Below are 13877 nucleotides of genomic sequence, written 5' to 3'. Positions count from 1 at the left end.
GCACCTTTGGAAAAATATATTTCTTCACAATGAAATACTTCTATGCAACAAATTCCATTCACTCACCAAACTGTCTACTTATATCATAAACCTCTACATAAATATCTTCATAATTACAGTACAAAATATTTCAAAAAGTTACGTAAACAACAAACCTTACAACAACCATATTTCCTTTAATATCACTGTACACGACATCACACCTTTCCTAACTGTTAAGTGAACATAACAAAAAAGGTCTACGATGATGCATACAATTAACTCTAACTTTAAATGTTTTTCTTTATGCTCAATACACATAACAACACTCCACACAACCTCCACCCACTGACAGCACTTAAACATTGCTGACGGGGGTCCATGCGAGGGTCCTTTGCACCCCCCCCCCCCGGAACCCCTGCTAGCACTTCTCCTGATTTGAGCTAGTTTTTAAGGTATCATCCGCGCAATTAAAATACTTTACAGTATGGGCTAGGCCAATCCTAAAAATATGGGCCTCCCTCGGTTACTAATAAAACCAGCTGAAAAATACATGTTGAGAATCTACAAACAAGATGTTTATTTCTGAGACTGTCCCCTGATCAACTTGAATTATCTGTGTCAATGTGAGTGAGTCAAGTCAAGTGAGTACATGACTCATGAGGGATCCTATAAAGCACCGCCCAAGACCGACCGGTTACACTATGGTCAATGGTCATATATTTATATAGCGCCTTCCACAGAAAACCGTCTCAAGGCGCTTTTAAAGTCATAATAAAACAAAGGCAAAAGAACGCGAAGTGGGGGAGGGAGTGCACACCCCCGATTTTGAGATAGCGTTGCCATCACTACCGTGTACACGCAGGTACCGCGGCGTCAGTTTGCTGGGCTCTGGTAGCTTCCACCAAGGATAAGCCTATGGCTGCCCTACTATACACTGCTAAGTTGGCGGTGCTACCTCAAGTAAGGAGGTGCGACTTTTCACTACACAACAAGAGCATCTTTCTAGTCTAGGCTTTGCCCCATGAAATTGTATGATATAATAACAGTTCCCAGGCGAAGATAATTTTATGTACAGTAACAAGTACTTCTAATATAAAAGCAAGAAGTTTAAAGTGTTTGGTATCAGGCAGTGTTTAATAGGAATCTCTGCAAAGTAATTGTGATGCATTGTTGCCATTATTTTTATTTTATTATTTTATTTATTCATTTGCCATCATTGCCCGGGAGTCGCAAAAGCAGGAAACCCACTGTCGCCAGAAGTATGTGAAACTTCATTTCAATGTAAAATATTCTAATGTTTTTAAATATTTTTTTCTCTATTAGTTTAATCCCTTAGTTGTACACAGATTTAATAATGGCGGGATTGACCGAAAGCTTAAACGTAGATCGTACGCTACTTGATCCAAACTTTGACGGATATAAACTCTCTCTGGACCCATTGCCTTCTTACTCCGTGAAGACAGATTCAGGTAAGAAAAGCTTGCTATTGCTTATTCCCATGCACAGTATATTTCCAGTAAAGTAAATTTGGTCTATACTGGACTAAATACTGTATATTGTTGTTTCCAGCAAACATCACATTAATTCATGAAATTCTAACCTTGGGATTAATAAAGTTTGAATGGTTTTTTTTATTCAGTTAAATCAATTAAAAAAATCCATACATTATTACCAACTTTATTGTAGATACAGAATGAATTTTGTGTCTGATAATTCACAGCCACATCTTTTTTTATGAATAAACAAAATAATGAACATCTTTCTAAATCATTTCTTCATACATACATTCCATTCCATTGAATTTTGTTTCTAGCAATTTCTTTAAGTTTATTAAAATCACTTTTCTTTTATATTATATTTTATTTTTGAATATACAGTTGAACTTGCCTAAGTTCAATCCAAAATGACATTGAAAAATTGTTCGACTTGGATAAAATTTGACTTACCGATGGTTAATTAAGTGAAAACACAACAATTTGGTATGTAAAATAAGATCAACTTATAACTTATTCGAGTTTCGGCAAAGTCGACTCAGGCAAGTTTAACTGTATGTAACACTGTGTCTTCCTTTTCAGCTTTTCAAGTTTTATGATTAATTAATTGCACAATGAGCAGGAGTGAGCTAAAATGTGCCCAAGCATTGACAACCTACATGTGCTTTGTCAGTAAATCGGATTTTGTAACTGTATATAAAGATTTATTTTTAATTCTTTTTGGATATTTTTAAATTCAAAATAGCCCTCAAATGTCGATGATGACATGTGTCAACTTTCTCTAACTTGTGCTTCATAAATATTAAGTTTACGTAATAGAATACTACAATCAGACAATGCTTTTGTAAATCTACAAATGCAATATTTGCCAAAGTATTTGTGTAGTTTGTGGATGGGGAATGGGTTCATTATTTCGTTTATTTTATATTAGGCGCTTCACCAAACTCTGCATTATATACTGTTGTTAATGAGTAAGGTTTGTTTTAATTTGCAATCTTGATTGTATTTCAAGGTATTGATTCAGTACGGTTACGTGATGACCAATATTCTTACCAACATGTGAAAGCGTTTGGACTGCACAACCACCTTTTCCTAGATGTCTGGCACATGAACAGTGTTTACTACGTTGATGAGAAATGGCATGTGAGGCGGTTACGAGTCATTTTAGTAAGTCCTGTAATTAAGAAGTTTCCACCATTACTCGCCTGGAGTTCACAATCAACCTCTAATTCACCAACAAACAATAAATGGATATTGATATAAAAAATGTGATCTAGGTAACAGCTGATTACTGTACCTATAGATCATTCTTTTTTTGTTGTTTTTAAACATACATGTTGTACATAAAATTTAATAAATAAATTAAAAAAACAAATTTAGAAATTATGATTTTGATACTTACTCTATTGAAGAATTTGATTGATTGATTAAATGTTGAATTAAATGTATGTTTATTGTTTTACACTTCTGATATATGACTTGATAATAGTTTCCATCGATTGAAGTAACTCAATCGAAATGTCGAGATATTCTTAACCCACAACAACCGTTCTTTTCAGAACTATCTATGTGGTGTACTGCAAGCATTAATATATATTATTACTTTGCCATGCATACCTTCGAACAATATTTAGTTTCCATCTCATAACTAATTTCAGTTTTCTTTTAATTTTCTTGGCAAAAGGAGAGCCAGCTAGATCAGCCAAGCATCGTTTTTACAATTCCCGATTTTGATCAGAAAAGACATGTGCCTCGGCACAACGTTTCAATCACGTTCCCATCCGAAACAATGTGTGTCTTGGCAGATGGAACGGGCACTTTATTTGTTTTGGACACGGGTCAGCGAGACACACCTGAACTCAGTAAATGGAAGGTTGGTGTCTAGATAAATTGTTTGTATAAAATTTTATATTTATTGTTACACTGCAGGGCCGGCGGAACGTTTTTCAAAGTGAGAGGGCCCACTTATAAGATGAATGGGAATATGAATCATGCAGATCTGGAATGTATACATACACTTAAAAAATGAGTAGTTGATGAATCGATAAGCTCCAAAGAAAAGGGGGGTCTGGTTCTCCCCAGGAAAATTTTAATTCCTAGAAGGCGGGAAATGAGCTTTCCCGACTTGTGTCTTTTAATTACTTTTTAGTTCTTCAAAATTCAAGGTTTTCCACTCTTGAAAATGGTCAGGAATTTTTTTCCCATTGTTATTACAGTAAATAGGTCGTATGTGTGTATACATACATAAAAAAAAGATTGAGTAAGTTGCATACATATTTTTTTCGATGAATCTGCGGGGTCCTGTGGTTCTTCCCCGGGAAAATTTTGATTCCTAGGTGGCAGGGAAATGAGCTTTCCCGACTTCTGAGGTGTCTTTTAATGACCTTTAAATTCTTCAAAATTCAAGGTTCCCCCTCTTGAAAATGATTCAATTAATCAATAAACTCCAGAGAAAAGGGGGGTCCGGGTTCCCCCAGGAAATTTTGATTCCTAGATGGCGGGAAATGAGCTTTCCCGAAATTTGAAGTGTGTTTTAAGGACTGAAGGATGTTCTTCAAAATTCTAATTTTCTTATTGTAACAAACAAAAAAAAATCAGCTCATGGGTCCTGAAAAGGTAGGTCTAGAATTCTTTTCTTTTTTCCCTTTTTTTGTTGCCCAAGGAAGGGGGTCAGGACCCATGACCCCCCTCCACCAGATCCGCCAACGTGAATTGCGAGAAAATGTAACTCAGTCGGGTACTGGATAAACATTCTCTTTCCCATCCTTCTTCCCTCCTTCTTTTCTTGCATTTCCGATCATACAAAAATCTCCAGACATTACATATTTTTTGCCAAAAAGTGGGGTCCCCGGGCTCCCCGGTTCTGCCGGCCATGCAATGTATGTCACTGTTATGAGAGCCCATGACAATAGATTTATATTCTACTTTTTGGCAATCCTGCCACACAACAGCAACACAATTCATCAATGTTGGAACGGTTGGTGCAGCCAGGGAGGATTTAGGTCACATTTTGGAAAGTAAAAAAACAAAAAGGTAAAAAATAAAGAAAGAAAAAGAATTGTTTGAATAATAAATGAAATGAAAATAGGAAGACGTCTTTAACCATCTTTCATTAAAGGTGCTGTACTCAGATTCTGTTTGTGAAGATGATCAAGCATTTCTACTGCTAGACTCTGTCTTACATTTCGAAGAGAATAGCGAGCCGGTGTACGAATGCCTTCTACTATACATACGGGAGAAGGAGACATTTGGAGCATCAAAAAATGATGGATTTGAAGTTATCCTTGAATGGGTTACACTTTTTGAAACTGCAGGTAATAATCATTGAGAAAATAAACACATTCGGCAGCCCTGCTGATAGTGGTGGTTTTGTATGTTTAGTTGGTACAGTATACAGTGCAGTTAGCGTAAAAGTGTAGGCAGAGGAAGTGTTATTGTTTTAACCATTCTATTGTGCACCACTACCACAAAGTGTGGCATGCAGTCATTTTTATAAACAATCACTTTACCAACACCAATAATACTCTTTTATTGAATGCAGCTATTTCTTATTTTCACTTTAAACTTTGACCCAATACATAGTGCCAAATGCTGGGGTTGGTTTCAACCAAAGTCGATCAGTAGAACCACTGACCAATACCTTTAATGGGGATCATAGAATTTAGGTCAATGAGATTAGAGCTATGTAAAATGTCAGATATTCAATATAAATATGGTGTGATTAAGCTCAAATTTGGTTCTTCTAACAATCTGGATTATGTTTGATATATTTTGGAAGTGAAAGGTCAAATTTGAATAAATTAATCGGTCGTGGATTGAATATATCAAAAATAAATACAGGAAAACACATTTCTTAATTAAGTTAACGGTGAAATATAACAAAATTATTTTCATTTATAGCATTTTTACAATGATTAAAAAAATCTCTATCATGTATGTATTTAATTTTTCTTGATACCAATAGAAGATGCATCTATAAAAGTCCAAGGACGGCGTAAATTCAGTGGAGCTAGTGCACCGTGGATGGCCGCCATTGATCGGACCGGTACTGCGCTCTTGTGGGCATGTGAAACAGACTTTACGGTAGTTCAGAACACTTTCAAGCCTCTCGCTTCAAATGGTCATACAGAAGAGAAGGAGGAAGAAGGTGAGCTGCCACAACAAAAGAGTGATATTTTTAGAGGCAGTAGCTATTGTTACACCAGTCTAAAGATGAATTCCTAATTCTGATTAGATGTTATTGTATGTTTGGATTGGAGCTATTGCCTATGATTTTATTACTTGTAGGTTGTTGTCATATACAGCATTAGGCTCTTTTTTATACCTTGCTGAGCGAAGCCCTCCCAATAATGACAATTTTGAATAAAAAATATAAATTTTATTTTTGGCCAGCTAGCACACCCGCCACCACGAAAAATGGAATTTTTTCTTTATTTTTATTATGCCTGTTGCTGCCTTGAAATCTCCAACAATTACACATGTATACTTCATCCTAATTATATAAATTTAAAGCATTTAACCATCCCATTACTACACTGTTTACATTTACATTCACCAATACAATTTTATTTTTATTTTTTCATCTGTCTGGATGTTTTTGGTAAAACTATTTGCTAAGTAAGAAAACATTCTTTTTTTCTTCTGACGTTTTAAAAAAAAAAAAAAGTTCGCGATACAAGGTATAAAAAAAGTCTCGCCTTATGATAATAGATATGAATAACAAACAAATAAATTTTAATTGAATTAATACAGTTAGAAAGATTGAAAAAAATGCATACATCATTTTAGTTCATACTAGTAATAATAATAATAATCATGACAATAATAATTACAGTACAGTTGAACATGCCCAAGTCGAATCCAAAATGGCATTGAAAAATTGTTTGACTTAGATAAAATTTGACTTACAGATCGTTAATTAATAGAAAATACAACAATTTGGCATGTAAAATAAGATTTACCTAGAAATTATTTGAGTTAGGCAGTGCCATGGTATTTAGAGTATAGGTCAGATATTTTACCTCATCCCCCACCAAGTGGATGTACATGTAGGTAACTTGGTATGTTATTAAATTTCTTAAGAGGAAGTACCACTCTACACCTGGACACAGACACAAGAAGACACCATTGTAACATTCACCATACCACAAGATTCCACCAAAGAAGAACTGAATATACGACTGACCCATGACCACATCGAGATCAGCATCAAAGGTGATATAGTGCTATTAAAAGGGGAATTGCCAAGGTTCATAGATGTAGAAACCAGCTCTTGGACTGTTGAAAATAAAAAGTAAGGATACACTCCGGAGTCCATATATTTGGAGGCTCAATACAATATTACTAGGGACTTTTTATAAACTTTCCCAACATGTATCTCGATATGCTCTGCCCATTTTTCAAAAATTCATTTTCTCGACATGTAAAAAGTGGGCGGTTGCTAACCTGAGGTTCAACGGTAGTATACTCTACCGCAGGCCACATAACCAATGACGAATTCAGAATAGAGGGCGGCCCAGACTTCCTCAGGCCCACCGTGGTTGGGGCAGAGGTACAAAATGTTGTTTCTATGGGACTTCTAGATGGCTGGAAATGGCACTCTCAGAATTATAATTTTTGTTTAATTATTTATCCCCATATTTTTTTTTTTATTTAAAAAAAATTAAGGGGTGACTCCGGCTGACTGGGCCCACTTGAATCTGTCTATGGCGACCTATTGGTGGCTAGGCCCTAGCCCTATTCCTTGCAGACTCGTGTAATCAGGGTTTTTTTTAAATGTTTTTTTCATTTTCGACCAGACTCGAACTGATGCTTGCAAAGCAAGACGTTGGCACAATGTGGAGTGAAGTTGTTATAGGAGACTCAAGAGGGCGCTACATAGTTGATCCGGACCAAGCAAGAATCATCCATGAGAAATTGGCACATTTAACTTCCGAGGAATTGGTGAGTGTTTCACAAAGATGGAAGAATATAGAACAGCAAAGGTTTTTGGCTTCCAAACTGCATGGTTGTGTGTCAAATGATGCTGATGTGTCCTAGGAAAAGGCTATGGGTCTGCTTTTCTTTTTTACCAAAGAGCCCAAAATGATACTAAAGGCCATTTTCCAGTTTTAAATAATTATGAATTTTATACTGTAGCCACAAGGTTACCATTTTATCAACCAAAAAAGAAGAGAAGTAATCTATTGACCCTTATTTCCAAGTGCAACTTTGCTGCGAAATTTTTGGCTTTATTTTACATTGAAATAAACATATAAGAAATTAATATATCTGATAATGTGTCTAAACTCAATTTTACTCCAGGATGCTTCTCCACACCCTGGAGGATTTAAACCAGGGGTCACACCACAGGAACTTGAAGACTGTGATATCTGTCCTGAAGGTGATGCATCCATGGCACGTTTTGATGGCAACAAAAATGAAGTCACCAACAAAGTAAGTTGTGAAGCTTTTCATGTTTTGTTTAAATATTAGCTGTGGTATACTACCGTAAATTATGTGGGACATGAGCAACTACTGTATTTTTAAACAATGACACCTAGTAAATAAAAAAAAAAAACATGCAATACTACTGACTCAGACTAGTGTTAATGAAGCCAATAGCGAGCTTTAAAAATTTGCGACGCGCGAAGCTGCGACGGGGAATTCAGTCAACCATAAACGTCGTACTATGCACTTCCCGTCTCAACATCAAAGCTGTTTCAATTTACAGGACAACGCGCTCCCTCGTATCGCGTGATAAATTATGCAGCCACCCCCCCAGCGAGCGCGTATTTGCCATAGTCAACACAACGCCAAATCGCTTAAAGCCCATTGTCAAATCCACACAAAGAACGACTTTCCCATGTATTTGCATGCGCAGTACGGTTTCACGCTACACTTCCCATCGTAGAAAGCTGCTAATTGATGAGACTTAGTGCCTCCTCAGCTAATCTTCAGTTGACATAACTACCTTATTTACTTTGACCACATTTTATGTTTACTTTTGTTTTCTTAATGTTGGCACAGTATAAAATAGAAAGCAATAAAGATTGTATTACCCAAGTACAACTTTGTCCTATAATACTTATGTTCAAGGTTTAGTTTCCCTTTCTTTCTTTTCGTATCTCAGTGTATAGAGAGCTCGGTATTACGGTATGTATTATATACATTTATTTTAATATAATGTGTTTACTCTTACTAATTTTAGGTGAGTTTGGGTAGTCACCAGTGGCTGTTTAATGCGACTCTTGACCCAAAACAAATGCCTTGCATCTGCCTCCGCCATGACGTCGATGGCATTGTCTGGCAACCAACAACACCCGATGAACAGCAGTTGAACGCGTGGAAACATCACGCCACATTCAACGCGCTGGGTTATGTGCAAGCGGCTAAAACGTCAAAAAAATTTGCCTCATGTTCCCAGGATACGTCATACGCTGTACTATGTGATTGTATTCGTCACCTTTACATTTACCGTCAACCAAGTCCGACGTTATCGCCGTTACGGAATCGGAAAAGCGGAAGAGTCATAGGAGAACTTGCGAAACAACAGGTTATAAGTTTAGATACGACAGATGATATACTCGGAATGCAAGCTACAAACGAAAGACTTTTTGTTTTGACTTCTAAGAAACTTTACGTTGTAAAAGTTCGTTTAGAGAACTCGTGAGGGCTCTTGTAAATCATGTTATTTTTATAGGATCAAGCAATGAGTGCAAAATGGTGAAAGTTAGTTTTTTATCTGAAACTTATTCTATGTAATAATGCTACGTATGCTTAATACTAGTTTGGTTTCTTTCTTTGTAGTCATTCTACATGTGGGTAGGGAGAAGCAATACATATACTGTAAATATATATGAGCACAATTGAGATGGGGAGTCTAGACCACCTCAACTTTATGTAATTTTGAAATGTTCTGAGGAGCTGGCTGCCCCCCCTTGAATCCGTTAATGAGATTTCTTAACGCATTTAATTTTATTTTGCTATACATATTATTTGGTCCAAGTTAAAAACTAATTAAATTTTATTCGAGAGAGCAGCTTAGCTCAGTTGGCTAATCTGGTGGTAGCTGAACTGTGGAGATCTCTAGGTCCCCGGTTCAATTCCCATCGCTACCTCTCCTTGTGTTTCAGCTAGAGGGCTGAAATACAAGTTACAATAGCGCACCGTTTTTCGGATGGGACGTTTAAGCCGTTGGGCCCATGTGCACATTAAAGAACGCAGTACACTCTTCGGAAAAGAGTAGGGCATTGTCTCCCAGTGTACTGCCCAATCACCACCAGAAGGACCCCACTGGAAATAAGTCTTCTTTTGTCATTAGATTGTGAAATGTAACATGAATTTGTACTAGTAAAGTAATATAGTTACTTAACAATTAGAATATTATATGTATAAAAATGATTGAAATAAAATCTCTCTGGTTTCATTGGACACATGAACAAAATTTCTATTTTTTTTTTATTCAATAGTACAGTAGATACATAACAGCTCTGTTAAGTATTGTATCAATACAATCTCTTATTAAAAATTCTCTTCCTCTATCTATTGGATGATTTCCATTTGATTCCTTTAGCTTTAAGCTTCTTAGATTCTCTTAACTCATGTTCTTGTTTTTCCTTTATCTCTTTGTTTTTAGTATTTTCGACAGCAGCCATCATCTCTTTTGCCAACATGTTTACTCTCTCCTGTAAAATATATAAATAACAGATTATGATAAATACTCTAGAAAACGGTTCATTCCTACCACTGGAGCAGTGGCGTTTGTAGGATATATTTTCTTGAAGGCAACGCCATCCGATGGCTGTAGGACCAATCCGGAGGCGGGTTAGGGGGTGTCCCCTTCCTAATGAGATTTGTTTTTTAAGGGACCTCTGGACGGCCAGAAATGGCACTCTTAGACTTGAAAAATCCTTTGAAATGTAAAGTTGATTAAATAAAATGCTGCTATCCTCTCAAACCTGACTCAATAATCACGCATTTAATTTCATTAGGCCTATTTTTTTTTCCATCAAGCTCCGGCCGGAATAGGGGAGGGCCCTTATGCCCCCTGCCCTGGAGCCTTACATCTTAAAACCTCTCATTTATAATTTATTAAACCGCAGATCCAGGGGTTCCAAGTTGGAAGGAGCCACTCTGGGAAAACTGGTTAAATAAGCTTAACACATCTACCTATAATTTTGCTGAACACAGGGGCGGATTTAGGGGATGGGAAGAACTGGGCCAGCCCGGCCCCCACATCTTCAACTCCAAGAGGATCTGCAGTGCAGACCTCTTCAATATCTTCTGGTGGGGTTATACAAAACACTTAGCCTAGTCATAAAACTTATAAAAAAAAAAATTGATCGCCCAAAAGCGCCTCGGAGGTTTTTTTCCGTTGTCTCGATCAGCCTTACTTTCAGCACCCCTTTTCAAACATCAGTGGATCTGCCCCTGGCGCATGGTGATACCCATTACCAACGGACATAAAAAAAACAAACCATAGATTTAATAAATTTGGGGGGAAATAGTTCAGTTTCCATGGAACTTCATTTTTTGCAATTTCCAAATGAGACTTTGACTTGATATTTTGTTGGTACTTTTCATTGAAAAATACATCTTTTAACACGAGACACTGATAAAACATGCGTTAAAAAATTAAAACTGACGCACGTGCCACACTCATAATTCTTGTTTATTATTTTAATTCGTTCGTTGTCATTCGTAGTAAGCTACATGGAAAATCACATTCAACAATCTGAAGATATTATGCGACCCGTCAACAATTTTCCGTGACCCGTGAGTTGCGGAACGGTTGTTTAGGTTACAAACTTACCGCAATTTTCCTTTGGGTTTCTCGTCTGTCAATGATTGACCTGTTATCAGGTGCTGGACGACCATCTGTAAACAAAAATTTGTACATAAATTAATCATAGAGTACAGTAGTTTCATCTGTGATTTTTTTAATTGAAAAGGAATTCCAAGTTGTATATTTTTTATGGTACCCGAGATGACATTATATTTACATCAATAATTTAGCAAGCTATGTCCACACTGTGAGATCTCATTATATTTGTCACATAACAAACTAATTATAAATCATCAAAGGGAAATACAATGTTCAAATGAAGGACATTGATAGTACATCGTGTAGCATCATCATCATCAATCCGCTTTCGCCTTACAGCATAGCGTTTCTGCAAAAAGTATTCCAACTAGATCGATTTCTTGCCAGCGACAGCAGATTTTCATTACTATCTTGGTTTAACTGTTGGTTTACTGCGGGAATTTGCTTATTGATTGTTGAGATCCATGTGTATTTTTGTCCCCCTCTGAATTTCTTTGACCTCTTCGTGGCTTCTTGAAGTGCTTTCTGGACTGGAACTTCAGTTGCCAATCGAAGCAAATGACCGAACCATCTCAATCGCCTCTGTTTAATGGTGAGACTCCATGGTGTTGCCTGTGCTAATTGAGATATTTTTTTTTTATATATATATATATATATATATATTTATATTTCAATGCATATTATTAATCCTAACTTTGGTGAGTAGGATGGAAGTTTGCAAAATTGTGCATGTTTATTTTCATTAAATTGGAAAACATTTTCCATGTTTTGATTACAGTTTTTCACCAGCTATTGTTAATCACCGGTGCTGTGGAATGTAGCAAAAGGCCTACTCAACTTTAATCTTATCTTGCACCTCTTACTTTTTAATAAAGGGGGCTTCTACAGTAGCTCATAAAAACAGGATTCCGAAATCTTGTCCTCCCTTTTAAGTCATCTTCATAATTTTTTTTAAAGTCTATTGACCTAAGTTTCAAAATGCATGTCATGGTTCTTTGTAGTCTATTTAATTCAGTAAAATAGAAATACTGTACAGTACATATTAAATACTGTACACATAGATGATTCATTTTATGAGTTATGATGGTGCTTTACAGAAACATACCAGCAAATGACCAGTCGGGTAGATCTGTCAGAGGACCATATTCAGTACCAGTACGTGCATGCCCTTGACTGCAAAACAATTTGTATACACCAGGAAATTTTTTTATGTTGTCATAGAAAACTGAAATAAGTTCCTTTAGTTGTCATATATGAAAACTTAGTATTCAAAACATAACATCAATATTTAAAATAAAATTATTAGGTATCACTTTTACATTTAACTAATAATAGTTTTATTTTTGGAGATTTTTATATGTGAAAATGATGGTACGCTAATTGTTACCTCTCTCTCCAGGCTCGTCCGGCTGCAACTGGGACAGCAGTTTGGAATAGTCGAGCTGTTTGAAGCAATGGATGACTAACCAGCTTTGAAGTACACTGATACAGAACTAAAGCCATTCTACAACAAGTGGTTTCATCAACTGCAATATTGACAAAATAGTAATAAATTGATATTTCAAATTCAGTACAATACAAATATCAAGTTTAGGCAAAGGATGAGAGAATAAGTTATTGTTACATGCTGCTCAAAGCGATTTAACACAACAAAAACTCCAAGGACAGGCCTAGTCTAGCCAGGGCTGGAAAAAGCGACCAGCGACATCATGAATGTCCCGGGGCCGGAATTTTTATGGGGGAATTTTTTTTTAAATGAACTGTGTTTTGGGCTATAAAGTGTACAGATAATATCTGGTGCTGGACATATTTTATCGAGACAATTTTCATGGTCGGAGGCACGAACATTTTTTGCAGACCTCAGTCCAGGCCCATGCCTAGCTAGGCCTATGTAGGCTTGGGTCTCCTGTTGTTGTCATGAAGTTCAGCTAGGCTAGGCCGTGCTGTTAGGGCCTACCTCAGGCTCTTATTTCTTTAGTATTACGCCTAGGCTAGGTCTACTAATAAAGAAAAGAGGTGGCCCCTTGGTCTAGGCTTATTAGTATTTGGGAATCAGTACGCATTTACTGTACAAATGAGAATAGTTTGAATGTAAATTGTTGGTGAACTTACACAGCACAGGACGAAGTGAGTACAGTCTTGGCAGTCAGTGCGAAGCACATGCATGCGAGCGCGACTCGACTCCCCGTTGGGTTTTTGACAAGAGCGCCCTCTACAGTTTAGAAACTTTCAAAATCGTCTTCTCATCACGTTCATAGAAATAAGCCCAGATCAACACTATCTTATAAAATAATACAATACAAACAGTTGAAATACAATATATATTGTATACAGTATGAAGTTTTTGATTTTATATCTCACTCCTATATAGGCCATTTAGTGATTTCATAGAAACCGCCGTATTTTATACGTTTATTTATAAGTTTATAGAGAAAACTTAGTTTGATGCTACTGACTTGCTGAAAGTTCGATGCACTTTATGTAAATTTATATATATATATATAAAAATTTACATAAAACAAGAGCGTCGAACTTTCATATATATATATATATATATATATATATAAAACTGGAAGGCTGCATTGGCAAACAAAATA

The 13877-nt window shown here is 36.4% G+C and overlaps 2 protein-coding genes across 3 annotated transcripts; one reads left to right on the top strand and one right to left on the bottom strand.

Moving 5' to 3' along the window:
* Positions 1 to 1305: 1305 nt before the first annotated feature.
* LOC117100590 (nudC domain-containing protein 1-like) lies at positions 1306 to 9473 on the top strand (the record flags this gene model as incomplete). Its single annotated transcript, XM_033240368.1, is given in 9 exon segments — positions 1306 to 1451; positions 2488 to 2642; positions 3160 to 3348; positions 4594 to 4789; positions 5440 to 5622; positions 6558 to 6768; positions 7274 to 7418; positions 7779 to 7910; positions 8665 to 9473. Coding segments are annotated over 9 exon segments (1788 nt in total). The 3' UTR covers positions 9127 to 9473.
* A 422-nt stretch (positions 9474 to 9895) lies between these two features.
* LOC117100600 (39S ribosomal protein L52, mitochondrial-like) lies at positions 9896 to 13504 on the bottom strand. Of its 2 annotated transcripts, none has more exons than XM_033240385.1 (5): positions 13393 to 13504; positions 12668 to 12806; positions 12386 to 12453; positions 11269 to 11333; positions 9896 to 10141 (listed from the first exon to the last, which is right to left on the bottom strand). In XM_033240385.1, exons 2-5 carry the CDS (start codon positions 12781 to 12783, stop codon positions 9995 to 9997), a joined length of 396 nt encoding a protein of 131 aa, XP_033096276.1. In that variant the 5' UTR covers positions 12784 to 12806; positions 13393 to 13504; the 3' UTR covers positions 9896 to 9994. The 2 variants fall into 2 exon arrangements, with proteins under 2 accessions (XP_033096276.1, XP_033096277.1); XM_033240386.1 differs by having other exon boundaries at positions 12668 to 12815; positions 13393 to 13480.
* Between the last annotated feature and the right edge of the window lie 373 nt (positions 13505 to 13877).

The sequence above is a fragment of the Anneissia japonica genome, unplaced genomic scaffold (genome assembly GCF_011630105.1).
Source record: "Anneissia japonica isolate Jap-2015-1 unplaced genomic scaffold, ASM1163010v1 scaffold1770_len632688_cov154, whole genome shotgun sequence".
In the NCBI taxonomy this organism is placed as follows: Eukaryota; Metazoa; Echinodermata; class Crinoidea; order Comatulida; family Comatulidae; genus Anneissia; species Anneissia japonica.
This window is presented reverse-complemented; position numbering and strand designations above follow the sequence as displayed.

Bases quoted from the DNA above. Each gene is read 5' to 3' on its own strand.
- LOC117100600 (XM_033240385.1), bottom strand. From the start codon at position 12,783: ATGGCTTTAGTTCTGTATCAGTGTACTTCAAAGCTGGTTAGTCATCCA. The intron at 11,334-12,385 runs GTATGTTTCTGT...TTTTGTTTACAG, and splicing joins ACCCGACTGGTCATTTGCTG to ATGGTCGTCCAGCACCTGAT. The intron at 10,142-11,268 runs GTAAGTTTGTAA...TATATTTTACAG, and splicing joins AAACCCAAAGGAAAATTGCG to GAGAGAGTAAACATGTTGGC.